The sequence below is a fragment of the Syngnathus floridae genome, chromosome 5 (assembly GCF_059516105.1).
Source record: "Syngnathus floridae isolate MCC-2025c chromosome 5, RoL_Sflo_1.0, whole genome shotgun sequence".
NCBI classification, from domain to species: Eukaryota; Metazoa; Chordata; class Actinopteri; order Syngnathiformes; family Syngnathidae; genus Syngnathus; species Syngnathus floridae.
In genome coordinates this window covers 3,823,563-3,842,415 of record NC_142417.1, presented here as the reverse complement: position 1 = coordinate 3,842,415, position 18,853 = coordinate 3,823,563, and the positions used below count along the sequence as shown (strand labels likewise).

Genomic DNA, 18,853 nt, shown 5'->3' with positions numbered 1-18,853 from the left:
TAACAAAAACCGATATAAAAAAAATCCATTTCCTCTTAATATTCACATTTAAGATCATTCCAGTTAGGTTCACTATTTTACAGTATGCTGTATATTTGTATTAAAATAAATACAAATATATATGCCATATAGGTTTTGTCACATTTGTTTAACTGGGAATTTTACATTCCTTATTTCATAACAATTTACTCTGCTTTTGTCATTTTAATTAACCACAAGTTTGAAAATACCGATTCAATAATAATAGTAATAATAATCATTGTAAAAAAATCTATCTATCTATCTATCTATCTATCTATCTATCTATCTATCTATCTATCTATCTATCTATCTATCTATCTATCTATCTATCTATCTATCTATCTATCTATCTATCTATCTATCTATCTATCTATCTATCTATCATAACCTTTAATAGTGATTGCCAAGTATACAAATTAAGGCATATACAATACAAAAAAAACCAACAGCGGGTTCCACGTTGATGTCAGAGCAGTATTAATTATCATAATATGAATTTTAATTCATCAGATACACCACGGCCACTGGATGACGACAACAGTCCCCCGTGACAGCATTTTGTAAACAGATATCACCACCATATTCAAGTAGTATGTATGTACTGCATGTATCATCATTATTATGCAATATGTATGTCGTTTGTATGGAGTGAGGCAGAGCCGTTGCTGGAGGACACACAACATCATAACACAGTACATGATCATTTAAAGTTGGATTCATTACATGTTGCTACTTTTAAAATGTTATTATTATTGACGTAAGAGTATGGCTGCAACAGGTGGGGGGGGCTCAGGTCAAAGAGCAGCACCACATATTACATTTCATATCACTATATGTAGGTCACTTTAAATCCAGCATCGCGGGCTCAGGTAGTTCGTTGGAGGGGGGAGTGCACATTAGGGTCTGGGGGGGTAAGAGCAAAAGCAGGAATTTGTGAGAGTCCCATTTTAAAGTGTACTGCTTTTGTTCTAGATGTGCTGTTGTAAGTTTATCCTATTCCTGTATGTCGACACCATTTAATGGTGCATTCGAGGGCTGCTGAGAAGTCGGAAATGTCATACTTCATCCGTAAGGAGATTTCTTAATAACACCCACTGCACTCAAACTGGGCACAAATGTAATAAACACATTTGTGGGACAGGTAAAGGTTTATTTTATTGTATTCTATTCTTCACGTCGACGCCAGATAATGGTGCATTCAAGAGCTGCCGGGAAATTGGAAAAATTCATCTAGAGGATGGTGATTCTAAAAGGGTACCATTAGTGATCCATAGAACGTGAAATTAGGAGTATTTCACTCACTGAGATTAGAGGAGCTCAATTTTTCAGGTAAACACAAATATATATGTTTTACAGTTATTTTCAGTTTGTCAGCATTGTTTTTTTTGTTTTTAATCGACACATGACTTCATCAGTTCACGTTTTCTGGTTGCAGCCCAGATTTCTGACATTCAATGTGCACAGCATCCCTCCCTAAGCCCCGCCCTTTCCTCCCGCATATCTAATGAGGGCATGACTGCGTGGAGGCTATGTACAGCGGCGTGGAGGAGAAGGGCTACGCTCACATAGGACAATACAATCAACACGTACAGTTAACGGCTAGCGATACAAATGTAGCATCATCGTCGTCATCGCCATCATCAGTACATTCAGTCAGAACAATAATGTGCGTTTAGAAACACCGCTGTACACTTGTCCTTGCCCAAAATCCTCTTCCTGTGCGATACAAAACACCTTCTGTACTGTAGGTGGCGCAAGTAAGAAATACTTGTGTGTTCTTGTTTTTTTTTCCCATTTTTGTTTCCCTTGTCTGCCTCTCACGGCGAGGCTTCGCCAAGGAACACCACAGAATTTATGATTCTTCTCCTTCTGCCACATCACTACTTCTTCACCTCGCTCTCTGCTGTAACATAACATGAAAATATTATATATTTATACGTATATTACATGGTCAACATTGGTGAGCTAATGAAATTAGCATCAATACTGTGGAACTTATAAATCTTTAAACAACTTGTGTTTATTATTATTTACATATTATTTATGAGCACATTGACAGACAATATAACAATGACCCTAAGAACCAGAAGCTTGATTCTCTCCCTAAAATCCAAGCTATCAATTGATCGAGGTGTGACGTGTTTGAAACGTACCGGCAACAGTTCGTCCTGCCACCTGTGGACCAGACACCAGAGACCTGGAGCTGAGACCTTCAACACAAACGCACAGTCAACATAATGGCAAAATTGGTCAACGACACCCGCAAGACACGAATCAAGCAATCACAGTACAGCACACAATAGTATTATGCTCCTTTTCCCACTTGCGTTAGGAAATGTGTTGTGTCTACTAAGTTGTGTCATTTTGTGATGTGTGTTATCCTTGTTTTGTGTGTTGTGTATTTGGTGTTATGCTCTCTAGTGTTTTCCTGTTGTAGGGTTGAGCTTTGTGTTGTGTAAGGTGTGTGTTATGTTGTGTGTGTTGTGTTCTTTAGTGAGTTGCGTCACTTTGTTTTGGGTGTTGTGTTTTAAAGTGCTCTATTAATCAAGTTGTGTTTTCATCCCGTGTGTTGTGCTGCGTTTTCTGATGTGTTGACTTTTGTGTTCTGTATTTACTCGTATTTTTGTGGTGTTGTGATGTGCGTACCCGGGTAGATGTCGTACTGTCCCGCCACCAGGTTATACGTGAGTCCAAGGTGTGTGTGATGGTGTTTGTGCAGGTGTCGAGCCAAGGTTGTGTGACTTCGGTTGCTTCGGTCCACTTCGCGGTCCATCTCAGGGGAACCTTTTTCGTCAGGCTAGACACACACACACACGCACTTATTTTCCCTAATTCCTCAACAATGAGCTCTGGTGTGACCGTGTTTAAAAAAAATAAAATAAAAAAAAGCATCTCACCTCGGCGTCCTCCCGGCCCGCTGTCTTGCCATACAAAGGGTAGTGGAAGCCTTCAAGGACAAATTTAAAGGTTCAGTCTACATCACATAGTCCATTTCACGCACTTATCATTTTCAGTCTCCTGAGCCGGCAAGAAAACTGTCTGAAAGAAGATGGCCAGACATGTCCGGTATTGTTTCTTACCTGGGTAGTTGTGGATCAGGGTGGGTGACGCCCCCCTGAAGGAACCCCCGTTGCTCTCGCACATTGCCAGGTAGGCCGGGGGGAACGAGGAGTGCTGGTACTGCATGTAGGGCTGCTGGGGGGTCATCGGAGGAGAAACCGCAGCCCGGGCACTTTGAGACTCCCCCGACAGGATCCCCATGGGTTCCTCCTGTAGCCCGTCGAGACTGTCCGAGTCATCTGGGTCGACAGGGGATGATAGGTTGCGAGGTCCGTGGACTTTTTTGGCATCGTGAGCGATGCCGCCTCCCGCTGAGGTTGCTTTGAGCTCCGCTGGCTCGATGGTACTCCCCCGCTCCTTCGACCTCTCGGCGTCCCCCTCATCCGCAGCCTCTCCGAGTGGACTCTGCAGCTCTGAGAATTTGCTGTGAGCCAGGCGGTCGGGCCACATGGAGCCGTCTGGGGGCTAAATTGATGGGGATAAGTGTTGTTGCTGGTGCCAGTGTTTCCCCTATAAGTCTGTTTTAACAGTGGTGGGCGGGAGTCATTTGAGGTCAGTCCAGGAGCTGAGCCAAAGACCAAAGACCTTCGTCGAGGTCCGACTGAAATCTTTATTTTTGGAGTACGTTCTTGTTTTGGCAGCTGCAGCCCACCGCTGCTGACATCTCTAAGTGGCTTCGACAATGATTGTAGCCTTTTTGTTTACTGTCCTAGTTTGAATTTTTTCATGAGGTAAAGTCTCAGATCAGGTCAGCCACTCATTATTCTGCCACCCGGAAGAACCATGACTCCAATCAATTGTGAAATGGTCTATAGAGGAAACACTGCATGATCAGAGAGCATCTCTCAGGAGCTTTGCTTCGCTTCCACGGAGGATAACGGTCAGCGCCCATTGGAGGGACGCTTAAGAATACGTACGAGCAGCACTTGGAAAAGTTGCGCGTTTACATTTATGAGTTACCACGTGCGACAAAATAACGGCCGGCGTACACGATGGATAGGAAGGTTTGTTCATGAAAGCACAACAGCATGGGCGGCGGTTAGAGACACAGGGAAAAACTTACGCTGGAATAGGAAACATTTGAGTCCAGATCTGTCTGAGTGTTGGGGTTGTGCTGTGACAAGGATGACGAAGAGGAGGAGGATGAGGAGGAGGAGGAGGAAGAAGGTGACTTGATGTCCTCACAGTCTTTGGTCGAGACCTTCAAACCCAGCCCTCTTTCCCCCCTCTCCTCCAAGTAGGACAGGATGGCTTTGGGACAGCAGCCTTTAGAACCTTCTGGACCTTTAATCCCGCCAGCGTGTCTGACATTCCCATCACAGTCTCGCCCAGCCGGACCCCGCTCGGCACGCTGCTTCTGCTCGCAGCATTTCGAGGCCAGTAGGAGTTTCTGGTCCATGTAAAGTCCTCGTGAGTACTGCCCGTAATACAGCGACTGGGCTAAGGCGGTTTGGGTCTGACTCATGGCAAGCTGCAGTTGAGAAGGTGCCGCCGGCCCGTCACCTTTCTTACAGTCGGCAAAGTCGTGAACTTTGTCGTCATCTTTCGTGTCCTCCTTTCGATCTTTACTTTTAGAATCGTGAGAGGACATTTTGTGGAAGATGTTCTGCCTGTCTGCCTGCACGCAACCCGGCAGGTAGTACGGCTCAAAGCTGTGGTAATATGGGGACAGGGGCTCGTTGGTAGAAGGTGGGGCGGGCGCCGCGGGTGGTGTCTTCCTGCCGTTACTATGGTTACTGTTTGAGGTGACTTCAGAAGATACGGAAGAACCAGACTTGGATCTGAGCCCATCCGGGCGATTTTCAGAGGACAAGCCATCATCCCCGGCATCGGAGATGTCAGAGTAGGCGGGGCTGTTGTCCTTGCTGTCCCCCAACAGCAGACAACCGCCGGGGGCATCGAGTCGCGATGAACTACCAATGGAGGGACTGGGGGCGTTGTCCGTGAAGGTGTAGACCTTGTCGGCCTCCGCACGGATACTCGCCATCCGGCTTTCCTGGCTCTCCTGGTTGAGTCCGTTGGTTACGTCCTGCTTGCTCAGGTGCTCCTTCAGGAGGCTCCCCGAAATCTCCTTGCTGGCAACACCGTCTTCCGCTTTGATTGCGTCACCGTTTGCCATGCGAGGATTGGCGTCACGGTTGTGTTTGTCCTTTAGCCGTCGTTTCTCTTTCTTGCGAGTCTCTTTGCAAGTCGGCAGTGTGGCTTTGACCAGGCTGGGTTCCACGACGATGCTGAGCTTCGCCTTGATGGGTTTTAAGGAGGAGTTTTTGCCTGTTAAGCCCACAGCTGCCACGGGCTGCTGCGAGGGGGCGCTGTCCGTCGGATACGCCGCATTGGGGATGGCGACAAGCTTGGGGGGAGCGGGGGCTGGAGCAATGAGCCGGTTGGCCCGCGACTTGGACAGCTTATCCACCTTGCCATTGGCTTTTTTGCTCTTATCGCAAACCATATTCTTATCCATCAGTCCTTCGGCTTCCAGCTTGGGCATCTCCACGGTGGCACTCCGGTCTGGCACCATGCAGTTCTCCAGAACCACCGTCATGTTAGAGATGATGGGCAAGTTACTGAGGTCATCCATCAGGTCCTCTTTCAGGAGGGAGCTCCTTCGGGTTTTGTTGCTGAGGAGAAGCCGCCGGTTCTTGGGCGAGCCTACCGTGGTCACCTTGTACAACGGAGCTTTTTTGGACGAGGTGTTGGCAGCAGCGCCGTTGTCGGTGGGCTCCGTAAGGTCATAAATAGCGTCCTCGCAGTCCGACAGTCGCTCCTCGATCTCGGCGTTCCTCTGTTCCTCCGCCTCTAGATGGGCGTGTGTCTGGTGATAGCGCAGGCCATTGATGTGCTTGTAGCGCTTGGTGCAGTTGGGGTGGGGGCAGTCGATGAGAATCGGTGGAGGTGAAGAAGCACAGCCTCCTCCCGCGTCCAGGAAAGAGGGCTCTGACTTGCCCTGCGGCGTACACGGGGCGCTGCGGGATTTGGCTCGAATCCTCTTCCCATTCCCGTTTTTAATGTCCACCGAAGACACCAGACTGAGGTCCAGGTCGGCAGGTGGCTTGTTCTTCCGTTTTCCCGATGGGAGGGTCGAGACTCGGTTGGCTGATTTGGTTTCCTCTGTGGTGAAAAACGGCGGAGAAGCTCTGCAGTTGCTGAGCAGTTTCAAACTTCCACGCCGACCTTTGCTGTGCACCGGCGAGGCGGCTATTCCTCCGCCCCGGCTCCGGTGTTGCGGCAGGCCTCGCACTTTGACCGGCGGTGCCGCATCCCCGCTGGGCCGCTCGGTCAAAGCCAGACGCAACCTTTTCCCCCGGCCGCGCCCACCTGGTATCTCTGGGTCACTGGACGGAGACTCGCAGAACCTGAAGAAACAGGAGAATAATCACCAACTACTGACTGAATTAATGACCTACATACAGTATCTAGTCCCTACCAATCCAAGCTAGCCACTTGTGCATACTCAACTCCTACCTCCCAACAACTTTTACCTTCCTACCAACATAACTTCCCAACTCCTACCTAGCATTGTACCAACAAACTCCTACCTATTCAACCTACCGAGCTACTTAACAGCTCCTACCCATCGAACCTTCCTTCCAACCAAGCTGACTACCAGTTCCTTCTCATTCAACCCACGTACCTAGCTACTAAGCTAACTCCCAACCTAGCTACCTAGCTAGCTACCCTGATGACAACCAAACACACCGTCCAACAACTCCCCTACCGACCGAACAATTGTAAAAACTAGTTGTCAACTTATTTAAATCACATTCAAATGAAGATTCATTCATATATTCGAGCTAGTTGGACCAAACTTGAGCGCTAACTAGCCACCATCCAAATGACCTAACCACAGACACACACATAGAAACAGTAGCTTATCCGACCAGTGTCATCCCACCTCTGCTGTTTGTTTTCATCGACAGTGCGTTTGACTTTAAATGTGTTCGTCAATGGCCAAAGTGGAGTCGTATTGCCATTTATGTGATGCACGTCCGCAAAGCAATTTGGACCATAGATGAATCAGTCATCGCCATAGCAACAAGAACCAGCAACAGCAGTAGCAGCAGCCAACCAGTGACAATTAAGATCAGACACTAACCTTTCTCACAGTCAATGCTAATGACAAGCAATTAAATGTAATGAGTGTATACTTTGGACAAAAGTATTAGGACAACAAAGTGGCGACTGGACAATCGTATGAGGAGGAATAAAAACAAAGAAAAAAGCAGCCAAAAGTATTGTCGTGCAAATGGAGTAAAGAAAATGTCAACAAAAAGAAAATATGAACTTTAGACAAAATTATTGGGACAGCTTGGTGAAATTAAAGAGCAGATCATAAGATTTGGATAAAAAGTAAGGAGTCACAAAAAAAATCAATGGATGACTTCATTTGCACAAAAATGTGACATCATCACCTGGGAGGAGCCCAGTCGAGTTTAGTGCAGTCCAACAGTGTTCCCACATAGGTCCTCTTCCTCCACGTCACGTTGACCACCAACACACCTGACACACACACGCACGCATACACATATCAAACAAACATGATATCAGTGCATTCTGGTATCAAAGTATCTCAAGTATCATGATAGTCTTAGTTATCTGTTGAAGGACATTATTATCAAAATATTATGATATCAATACATGGTGATATCAAAACATATTGATATAAAATATCATATTTAAAGTATCATATTAAAACATGAGTCTTTTTACAGTGTCCCCCACAGGTTCCCTCACCTTCTTGGGTCTCGTGCCAGACGATGCCCTCCAGGTTGACACTGGTACCCGGTTGGCAGGGCCCCAAGAAGTCAGCGTCTGAGTCGGGCGTGGACGGAAGGGCCACTTCATTTGTGTTGGTGCCGACAGAGCGAGTCCTTACTGCGTTACAAATGGGCGGGGCCACAGCGGGTGGAAAGGAGGTGGCGGACAAAGGTAACGAGGGTCCAGCAGACCCTGCTTGGCCCGGAGCAGGGGCCCCGCCAGGTGGAGTGAACATGGGCTCCACCTACAGGCCACACAGGACAAAGTATCTTGTCAGACAAATATTGGGGTCTCAAAACAACATGGCATCAAAGTGATCATGATAGCAAATTGTCACGGTATCGAAATAAGGTGATATCAAAATGCTGAAAGATAACTATTGTGAACTCCCAAGTATAATATCAAAGTATCCTGGCTAAAAATAAAAAAAATATTGACAGTATAGTATGTGCTTGTGGATATTCTAATTCATCAAGGTTCTTTTTTTTCCTTGGGGCATTTGAACTGATTGCAACTAGACCGCTATCAAAGTGTCAATATATTGGGGTCTCAAAACAGTGTGACGTTTAAGATCAAAACCTTGCCATAAAAATACATCGTGATTTTTAAGTATTGTGAAAATATCATGACATCAGATATCAAAATATATCAACAATCATGCTATTTGAATATCTTGATCCCCACCTCCTCTGTAACCATAGCAACATAATAGGAGCTCAGTGATGTATTTCTCATCCACTTCCAGTTAGTATTCCTCGCCTCTCTGTCCTGTCAATCATCATCTTCTCTCTCTCAACATTTGTCCTTCCTACTCCTTCAGCATCTATTTTACTGCCCCCCAAATCCTCTTGCTCATCCTCGTTCTCCTCATCCTCCCATCTTTTTCCCCTCCTGTGGTGTCCTGACGTTCCCTTTTGTTCCGCCATGATGTTGTCACATGCTCACACGCCAGACAAGTGTGTGCATGCACACTTTGCTTGCATACTCACTCTTCAGCCGCTTTCACCTCTTTAAACACACATGCACAAACACACACACACACACACTGTTCCACTTGATATTGAAAAAACACTAATGACTTTGGAAGCAACAGAATAACTACCTGCTAACATGCTCACAATCACCACCACAATACAGTTAAAACAACACAATCGGACCACAACAGCAAAAAAAATCACACAAACACAAAACACAGCGGAACACAACCTTAACGGGGTCATGTCAACGCAACACAATGACAACAGGAAAATACACCAAACAAAGCAGCTCAACGCAATTAAACACAAAATGACTCGACTGTGTGTCGGAACGTTTGATCATTGAAACACAAAATACCACACACGTATATTACAACCACAACACAAACGTATCACAACTACAACCCAATTCTGATTCCTGAAACACTTATCTGTCACAACATAACACAACCACAATGAAACCACAACACAATCGCAACGCGTTCACAAAGCAAGACAATCTGGACACAACACAATTGTAGCATGACACGGCACAAGTGTCTAAAAACCACAACACAAAAATATGATAAAACAGTCAAAACACAACTCAGCAGCTGGAAACACACAAACATGGAGTGAACACACACAAAGACACAACAGGACAAACACTAAAAACATACATTTGACACACACTCACAATGGACACACAACTTGCAACATTGAAGACAGACACAAAGTTATACTGGACACACATGCACACGCTCGCAGTGGGTACAAAGGCATAGCCAGTGAACACAACACACAAAAAGTCCTCCTGTTGTTATTTTCTGCTGTTATGTTGTGACTTGACATTCCCGCCACGCATCTTCCTCCATCTTTGCTTGCTCAGTGAATGAATGAAAGAATGCCATTTCTTCTCTGGTGCACACACAGAGATAATTTTTTTCCCTCCTCCTGCTTATCCTTGGCTATGCGTGACGTCACGTGTATGTCAAGTGAGTGAAACAATAAGATGATGAGGGGACCCAGCCTCCTCTTCTAGACAAAGAATGCACGTGCAAACAACAATAGCACATCATCATCGTCGTCATCATGTGATGAGGAGGAACCTTCACCTCCTTCGTGGCCTTCACACCCTTCGCAAGCAGATTCGCTGTCATGCACTTAACTGCTCGCGCCTTCGCTCATACCAACCGTGTGAGCTCCTCCTCGGTGCTTCTTGGCCGCGTGGGTGACGTCGTCATGCGGCTGTCTGAGCGCCAAAAAGCCGCAATCCAGCGCTTACAGCTGCGGACGATGGACGACGGATGGACGGATGGCGTCGTGCAGGTGCGAGGCGTCCTGACGTGCTGCTTCGCCTTTCCCCCTCCTCTTTCTTCTTCGTATGTGCATCCCCCCCCCACCAACCCCCCCAGACGCGCTGAGAGCAGCGCGCTCGCTCGGCCAAGGAGGGAGATGCGAGGAACCAAGGCCGACGAAGAGGCGGAGGCAGGGGAGAGCCCTCATCAGCGGGTTTCTTCTAATTGCTCACTAACTACACATCTTTTCTCCCTCTCTCTCTCTCTCTGTCTCTCTCTCTCTCTCGGTCTCTAATTTAGTTCTATTATCAATACATCCATTTACTAATTGGCTTTGGGTGATCTGTTTGGTTATCAGCTTTATTTAACAAATTTGTCCACTTTTATCTGCACGAGATTTCTGTTTTGGTCAATCTTGTTTCTCGATCACATTCATTATTATGAGGTGTTATAAGATGATAATAAAGCATATTTGCATATAGGTCACATATGTGATATTTTTCTGGTAAATTTAGTACTGAATAAATCCATTATTATTATACTCTGCATTTCTTTTTGTACAGGTGACTGACTGAAACACAATCATGTTTTCTGTCGTCTGCCACTGGGGGTCGCTGCGGTGTAATTAATTGGTGGGCACGGCTGGGAGGTCAGCAGCCAGAGGCGTTTGAAGCAGATTCTGCCTGGCAGAGGTCATGTGAGGGTTATCGGTGTTTTTGTCTGTTTGTCTTGAATTGTTCAATAAAGATTGTTTTTCAAAAAGCAAAAGAAAAAAGGTCATGTGGAGGTCAGCTTGTTTTTACCCTGAAGTTGGCTACAGTAGAATAAAACTACAGGTCACTTAATTATGTGATCAAATCACATCAATACAAAGAGGAAAAATTCAAAACAACATTCATATGATAAAGAAAAGCATAATTATATAATGACAAAACTAAGTAAAAACTAACAAAATTTATACAATGACAAAACTATGTACGAATCATCTCATCGTCCAACATAGTTCAAGATGACAAAATGTAGTTTTAAACTAGCTGGAGTGTTTTTGTGTAGCTGTCAATGACTGACTGACTGCTGATAAGACAAGTGGGACAGGAAGACAATGATGATGTACATGTTGACCTTTTCATCACATCAATATTAAACATAAACATTCACTTGGGTAGTAAGTTTATCAGTAAGTTACGTAACTAGTTGCTTGGTTTCTTAGTAAGTTGTTAGTTTATATGGTGTAGTTATTCATTCAGTTATTAACTAAATTTGTATGTTGGTTGGGTTCTTTTGTCAGCCATTCTGTTACTCTTGCACGTTACATTGTCCTGTTACAAAATTGGTTCTTCAGTTTGTTAGTCAGTCATTGAGTAAGTTACTTTGTGCAGTCAAGTAAATGTCACTGGTGGTAAATCCAAGTCCAGAAAGTTAAAAGCCCTCCACAGTTTGTAGTGTAGTTTCTTTTTTTTTTACTATCTGGACATGGATTTGTTAACTCTGTGGGGCAGTAATTTATCAAATCCAGAAGACGCACAGAAAAAAAACTTGCTTTTGCTTTTAGCACCACTTAGAGGACTGGCGTGGAAAACACTGAGGCACCTTTGTTTGTCGGGAAAAATGGCGGCGTGTTGACTTTTGACTGACAAACATTTCACTCTGGACTTTGACACACAAACAAATAACTATATATAGTATGTATGTATGTTGTTGGGGGCGGGGCTACAACATGTCTGTTAAAGATGATCAACTTCTAACTACATTTTTTGGGAGGGCAGGCATCAAAATATTTTTAACAATAAGATTAATAATTGATCCGAACCAGGCTGTTGGGTCAATTTGACTCAATTTCTTTTGTACAAAACAACCCAAGGAATCAGGTTGTTTTTTGGCAAATCAACTTTCCTCCAACTTCCTGGGTCGGTCCAAATTTCACCACAGCACTTTTAAGGATGTGTAAACTGTGCTGAACGATAACCACTTATGTTTCCTGTTACTTGTTGTTTATATGTTCAATAAGCAAACAAACACAAATAAAATAAATGCATATGTACACACACAGCACACACACACCTATGGCGGGATCATATGACACCTCGCACTCGCCTGTCGTGGGATCGCATGCATGCACACACACAAACAAACACACACACACAGAACACACACACAAAAGAGGGATCATATGACCTCCTGCTGGTTCTCCTGAGTAGCGGTTTGAATAATTATTTTTATCCTCTATTTTGTCAAAAGTAGCCACCATGCCAAACACGCAGTTGGGTCGAAGGTTGACCCCAAACAAACACCCCCCCCCCCCCCCCCCCCACCACCACCACCCCCCAAACAAACACACACACATACACAAACGTTCAGTGGCGTGATTGGGCGGGGGAGGGCGGCAAGCCAGCAAGCAGGTGAAGGAGTGCGTGCGGCGTTGAGTTTTGGGGGCCACTCTTGTCCAAGACATGACGCCGCTGGAGGAAGACGACAGCAGCGGACCCGGCGCAGGAACGTACAGACGTGACCTCAACAAAGACAACCATCCGATTGGCAGGTCAGAGCATCATCTCCATCTTTACCAAGTATTGTTTGTAGGAAATTGTTTCGGAAGCAGGGTAAGCTCGTTTCAATAAAAAAAAAAAAAGTGAAGTAAATGAGAATGTGCTTTGTTCAGTCCAAAGTTTGACATGTCATCCGAGGCACGTCAAAGAAGCCCACCGATACTCGATGAACGTCTGCAGAGCTGCGAGGCCGAACACCAACAAATAAATCAACATCAGCTTCAACGACAACAAAATCCAAACCGACAACATCGGACTACATCGCCGCTGGTCAGGTAAACAACTACATTGAGCAAAAACAAAACAAACACGCAGAATACATACTGTTACGTGTGTGTGTGCTAGGTCCAAGACGTTTGACGCGTCGGAGCTGATTCCCGTGAAAAACGAGCTGCACTCCAAACTGGAGAGGAAGAAATCTCACTATAGTCAGGTCACAAACACAACTTGAAATACAAACGTTCAAACTCCTGCCGCACACGCTTGACTAGAATTGCACAATTTCTTTTGTCTTGCAGCTGTCCAAGAGTAACTGTCAATACCATAAAATCTTCAAGGAGATCAGCAAAGACGAGCAACTGGGGCAAAGTCAGTTCAACTTTGTTTCCATTGGCGAATGTCAAGCTGGCAGAATTGCGGAACAAATTGTGTTGTCGTTCCGTCTTCAGGTTACACGTGTGCGCTACAGAAGGACATCTTGTACCAGGGCCGGATGTTTGTCTCCGACCACTGGATCTGCTTCCATTCCAAAGTCTTTGGGAAAGACACCAAGGTTCAAAAATTCCATTGCTGCCTTGTCACATGAATCTCGATTCTGGTCACTAAAAAATTGAGAACTGAAAAAAATCTAAGACGGTTCCTGCTGTTGTTCTTGAGATTCTTGGGTCACCTTGTTTCAAAATGTCGTCTTGTCATCTATCACTTTGCCCAGATCGCCATCCCGGTCATCTCGGTCACCCACGTCAAGAAGACCAAGACGGCCCTCTTGGTGCCCAACGCTGTGGTGATTTCCACAGCAAACGACAGAGTAAGGCGGAGCAAATCACCATCCGTGTCAAACAAACAGTGACTTGATCTTCTTTACAGTATGTCTTTGTGTCCTTCCTGGCCCGCGACAACACCTACAAGTTCCTCATGTCCGTCTGTCTTCACTTGGAGGTGAGTTTTCCAGGTCGCGATATTGACACTGACCAATCCGCTTCTACCGAGAAATCGTCGACGCTTCCGCTGTAGTCGGAACACGCGAGGTGTCTGCTGGAAATGAAGTTGCTAATTGAGATGAAGTGCCTTTGATGGAAATTGAGATTCGTCAACATCGGGAAGTGGCTAATTGAGTTGCTTAACTTAATGGATCTCCTGCGCTCATGTTAGCTTGCGAGCTAGCCATTAGGTTTGGCGAAATTACCCAAAGACAAAATCAATTGCAATGATTCAATGGGAAAATTCGGAAGCAAATATTAAATGGGAAAAAAATACTCGTAAGGATGCCAACCTGAGTGGGAGTGGTCACTCTTGATGGCACTCACAAGGCCACGCCCCTTAAAGGCACAAGTCAGCAGACAAACGTGGGTGAGACTAATTCATTCCTAATGTTTGCTGATAAAGGATCCGTGCAACAGCCCCATTCCGTCTTCACCCCAAATCACCTTCCGAGGTCGGACATCGCCTCGCACGCCGCGTTTCCCACTGGTCAGTAGCACACGCACACACAAAAACAACTCACACGCAAGCTTCCCGTTTGACCTGGCTTCATATCCGTCAGAGTTTCCACGCTGACTTTGCCGACCTGAACGGAACGCTGCTGCGGAGTAGGCAGGACACGGAGGAAAGCAGCACTTCCGATTCCCAGACGCCAGATGACGACAAGGTGGCAGGTATCTTGGCCAATCAGATCCACAAGAACAAGAACTGTTGTAAGAATAACCACAACATCCCATATCATACAATTCCCAGCAGAATTCCATCACAATTCTTCTCAAACTACTCTTTCATCCAATTTGATTCCCTGCTGAGAAACAATTCCTGCCGGAAAATCTTTCTAGCTGGATTTCCCTCCATGATTCCCATCTCTTCTTGCAGTCTATCCCGTTCCTCCCTTCCTGGAGGCATTGAAGTGCAGTGATGTCTCTCCACTTCCTGAACATCAGCACCAAGTGAAGAACCTTCTTCATCCCAAACATTCCAAGATTCCCAAGCAGGAAATCAAGCAGCATGGTTTGGACGTGAAGCGAGAGGATGTCAGAAGTGGACAAACGCTCTCCCTCAACACTCTACTGTGTGTTTACCTCTTTCTGTGAGTATCTGTGTGTGTGTTTCACTCCCAAAAAGTATACAACAATCTGACACGCATGTGTGTGTGTGTGTGTGTGCGTAGGGTATGCATTTTGATGCTGTCGTCGTGCTTCCTGACCGTCAAGATGCTTTCCTTGGAGCATCGATTAGCAACGCTCGGCCCTGTCACGGACTTGGCTCAACCGGAGTGAGTTCACATGACTAGCGGTTGGCTAGCTTTAGCATGAAGATAACATCTCAATGCATCCATTGATTTCCCAGCACCGATCTATTTCGTGATTTTTTTTTTTTTTATATCTACTGTACAAGCCACGTTATCATATTACTAGTATTAGAAGGATTAGCATCTTGCATATTAGCATATTGATGGGATTTCTTTCCTTTTCTGCAGTGACTTCCTGCAAAATAGTGATGATGTCAACAAGGAACTTTTCTCTGAACTACTGAGCCTCAACCTCAAGAAGTTGGAAAAGGTCTTAACTTGGAACCAACCAATCAGCTTTCACCCACAATGTGATATGACTTTGTGACCAATCGAACACAATTGGCAGCTAATGACGACAAAGCGAAACCAAACACCAGCTCACGCTCATTAAGATTTTATAGATAGTTGATCCGCTGGTCAACATAAACTATTCAACGTCAGCTAGAAGCTAGCTACAATAGTCAGTTGGTGGTTTAAAAATAGATGGCTAGTAGCTAGCTACTTAAGCATATTGGCAGTGCAGAGGAGATGGATTAGCAGCTAGTAGCTAGCCACATTAGCATTTTGTTTCATATTTGAAAGACAAGCACCTCAAAGCTACACACGTTAGCATTTTGTTTTATAATTAAAGAACTAAAAAATTACAGTAGGTAGATTAGTTGATAGTTTAGAATAGATAAACTAGCAGCCAGCTCAATTAGCATGTACATAGATGCTGTACTGTACTTTGGACTAGCCCGACTAGCATGTAGCGCTACAATGGCATGTGGGTGTAAAAGCTTGTGTTTTGTTGTGTTTCAGGTGCAGAAGAATCTTCAAAGACTTTTGGATGAAGCCATCTGATGATTTTTTTTAACTCTGTAAATATTTATATAACGTAATACTATAAAAATATGTACAGCATTGGAAAGATTAAGAAACCAAAAAAACATTTTGCCTTTTTGGAGAATTTTTACTATTTCTCAACAAATGACTGAATTTGAATTTGGACTATGTGAGCTATGTTGTCAGTATTTTCTTTGAATTATAAATGCAAATTTAACCTATGAATAGTGAAAGTGATTATTTTGTAGCAGTATAATTTGCTTTAAAATGAATGAATTGTGCAATGTGCTTGTCTGATGTCTTGAGTGAGTCTTAATAATAATAATATTAGTACATTTTATTTATAAGGCATCTTTCAAGGCACTCAAGGTCGCCGTCTTGCTGATGTCATCTACAAATCTTTTCACCATGATGTCATACAATTGGTCAAAAACCCTAACCCTGAGTGGCACTGCACCCCCATACTAATCATTTCTACGTGGGTGATTTTTTTTTACCACAACCTTTGAGTTCAATGGCCTCGACACTCAAAACCAACATCAACGCCTCCATTTTCACATGCCCTGAACATGCTGAATGCGCTTCCGTGGATGTGCGACTCGCCGTTTATGCAAAATGGCAGTCAAAATGGCCGTCCTTTAGCTCCACCCACATTTAGTCCAATCTGGGGGCTGCACTCAGGGGCAATTCAAAATAAATCAATGTAGCCCTGCTTCCAAACCCTGGGGAACACCTGGGTCTGAATCAAGATTATTGAGCTACATATTCTAGAGCATTTGTCCTCATTCAAAAGTGGGGTACACCAAAGATTGGTCACCAAACTTGATTGGTCACAAGTTAACAGTAGATATAAACCAACAATCAACTGGTCGCCAGGCAATGATCCTCACACAGGAGATTTGTACCCAGAACCTCCTGGCACATAACTACAGTGCTGCAAAATGAAATAATCCAGGTTAACTGAGAAAAATTGAAGATGATGTCGTGTGTGTGTGATTCTACTTGTCCACTTGGGAGAAAGAAAGCAGTTGTTGTTCTCATGCTAATGCACGCACGCTCGCTCGCACACACACGCACAAGGAAAACGTCACTGGTAGAACAATTAGTTGTCTTTGTTACAGATGTCTCTTGTACAAATGTAATCTTTAATTACCATATTCAACTTTAGCTTCGACAAAAGATTGGTCCAATTTTAAACGTCTTTTGCTCATATGCTAACTGTTGGTATGCTAATGTCCAGCAAGAAAGAAAACAAATGTGAAGCTCAAATGCTAACAGTGGGTGGACTTGAGCAAGATAAGAAAGTGCGATAAATTGTGATTTGAACACTGACATCTTTCATTTGGTGCATTCATGCTCATCTGGGATATCGCAGTAAAGGGAATGAGGGAGGCTGGGCTGGGCTGGGGTGATGGACGACAAACAATAGAGCACTTGACAATGACGGACGGCACAGCATGTGACCCGCAGAGTCATAACATAGGCGGAACATTGAAAGATATATTTTCATACACATTTTTAAAAAAATGTTTCATTTTAAGATTTGGAAAATGTCCTTATTTTTATGATTTTTTTGGTAGACATTTGTAAATAAAAATAAATCATAAATGTGTTATGTTTTTGGACTTTTTATTATTTTTATGAATGAAATTGGTTTTGTTTTATGACATTAAAATGGCATTTCTATGGATTACAAAAATGTTTTTGAAGAAAGACACTATTTTCATTTTAGCTGATAACAAAATGGCTTTAGTACATGTTTTGTAAATCAACTTTTTCAAAATCACCTTTTTAATAGGACATTAATAAAATGAAGTTATTATTTTTATTTTAGGACATTTTCAAAATACACTCATATGAAACATATTTTTAGAATTGCCTTATTTTTAATATTAGAACTCTTTCGAGGCCGTTTTGACTTTTTAAAAAAGCCAACACAATTTTTTTTTTCTTCCTGTTTTAAAGCCAAACGCAGATAAGCACGAAATTTTCAATTGTTTTCCATTCGGATTGAGCTGGCCACGACGGTCATCGGCGGGCATGTGGAGGTGGGGAGGCCGAGGTGGGGGTCTCTGCGGAGGGGGGCACGGATGACAAAAGGCCACTTGAAGCCAAGTCAAGTGTATTCTGCTTGTGTCGCACTCACACTGACAGCGGACAAGCTTCATCACGAATTTCTGAACGGGGAACTTGCTGGGATTCTACCCGACTCATCTATCCTCCTGTGGGAATCTTACGCAAGGTGGGAAAAAAAATACATGCGTGTGTATATATATATGTATATACGTATATATAATTTTGAGGGTGCCACATTTTATCTGGCAAAGTAGGACTTGATTGGCACTGAATGAGAAATTTAAAAGAAATGCAACTTTATCTAAAATATACGTATATATATTTGTGATGTCATTGCTTGATTGTTCTTATTTCTTTCTTTATTTGTAGGGTCAGTTTTGACATCAGTAGATGCCGGCGTCGCAGTGGGATTTGTCCGCTCGCTAGTTTGTCGGAATGTCAGGACGCAACTCGGGGGTGGGTGAGCCCGCCGAGAGCCGCTTCCACGTGGACCTGGTCCACGAGGATGAATCGCGGGGTCGATTCAGGGTGGGCTTCGGTGACCCCGGCGCGTTGGGCAGCGCCGCCGACATCGGGCTCCCCCCGGATGTTTTCCTGGAGCCCGACGCACCGCGTAGCGACTCGGTCAGCCTACACTCGACGGGCACCGGGCAGACGCAGGTGTCGGATACGCACTCCAACACGTACTACATGAGGACGTTCGGACATAACACGGTGGACGCCGTGCCCAACATCGACTTCTACCGCCACTCGGATGCTACGCTGGGCGAGAAGATGAACAGACCCTCACTGGCTGAACTTCACGACCAACTCGACAAG

At 44.6% G+C, this 18,853-nt stretch overlaps 3 protein-coding genes across 18 annotated transcripts in view; 2 read left to right on the top strand and 1 right to left on the bottom strand.

Annotated features, from left to right (window-relative positions):
* Positions 1-492: 492 nt before the first annotated feature.
* znf608 (zinc finger protein 608) overlaps positions 493-18,853 on the bottom strand; it is a 27,437-nt gene continuing 9,076 nt past the window's right edge. For 11 of the 14 annotated variants that reach the window (XM_088375558.1, XM_088375556.1, XM_088375552.1 and 8 more), the window contains exons 12-19: positions 7,813-8,080; positions 7,491-7,578; positions 4,145-6,434; positions 3,102-3,546; positions 2,919-2,968; positions 2,668-2,818; positions 2,175-2,231; positions 493-1,924 (exon numbers count right to left, since the gene is read on the bottom strand). In XM_088375558.1, coding sequence (XP_088231684.1) covers positions 1,902-1,924; positions 2,175-2,231; positions 2,668-2,818; positions 2,919-2,968; positions 3,102-3,546; positions 4,145-6,434; positions 7,491-7,578; positions 7,813-8,071 — 3,363 coding nt within the window. In that variant the 5' untranslated portion in view covers positions 8,072-8,080 and the 3' untranslated portion in view covers positions 493-1,901. Of the gene's footprint in view, positions 1,925-2,174; positions 2,232-2,667; positions 2,819-2,918; positions 2,969-3,101; positions 3,547-4,144; positions 6,435-7,490; positions 7,579-7,812; positions 8,081-8,520; positions 9,776-9,986; positions 10,164-18,853 lie in introns of those variants that run through there. The other 3 variants (XM_088375563.1, XM_088375551.1, XM_088375550.1) reach the window with 3 other exon arrangements.
* gramd2b (GRAM domain containing 2B) lies at positions 12,446-16,183 on the top strand. 2 transcript variants are annotated; one of them, XM_088375679.1, is made up of 13 exons: positions 12,446-12,629; positions 12,750-12,911; positions 12,982-13,069; positions 13,155-13,224; positions 13,305-13,408; positions 13,568-13,663; positions 13,723-13,794; positions 14,242-14,325; positions 14,399-14,549; positions 14,716-14,929; positions 15,011-15,115; positions 15,320-15,401; positions 15,935-16,183. In XM_088375679.1, exons 1-13 carry the CDS (start codon positions 12,541-12,543, stop codon positions 15,974-15,976), a joined length of 1,359 nt encoding a protein of 452 aa, XP_088231805.1. In that variant the 5' UTR covers positions 12,446-12,540; the 3' UTR covers positions 15,977-16,183. The 2 variants fall into 2 exon arrangements, with proteins under 2 accessions (XP_088231805.1, XP_088231806.1); XM_088375680.1 differs by having other exon boundaries at positions 12,449-12,629; positions 14,399-14,510.
* The window catches only part of slc12a2l (solute carrier family 12 member 2-like), a 6,925-nt gene continuing 6,164 nt past the window's right edge, over positions 18,093-18,853 (top strand). For both annotated transcript variants that reach the window (XM_088375566.1, XM_088375564.1), the window contains exons 1-2: positions 18,093-18,200; positions 18,404-18,853. In XM_088375566.1, coding sequence (XP_088231692.1) covers positions 18,470-18,853 — 384 coding nt within the window. In that variant the 5' untranslated portion in view covers positions 18,093-18,200; positions 18,404-18,469. The remainder of the gene's footprint in view (positions 18,201-18,403) is intronic.

Coding starts and splice junctions, on each gene's coding strand:
- gramd2b (XM_088375679.1), top strand. CDS start 12,541: ATGACGCCGCTGGAGGAAGACGACAGCAGCGGACCCGGCGCAGGAACG. Junction 12,630..12,749: donor GACAACCATCCGATTGGCAG/GTCAGAGCATCA, acceptor TGCTTTGTTCAG/TCCAAAGTTTGACATGTCAT. Junction 13,795..14,241: donor CCGTCTGTCTTCACTTGGAG/GTGAGTTTTCCA, acceptor TTGCTGATAAAG/GATCCGTGCAACAGCCCCAT.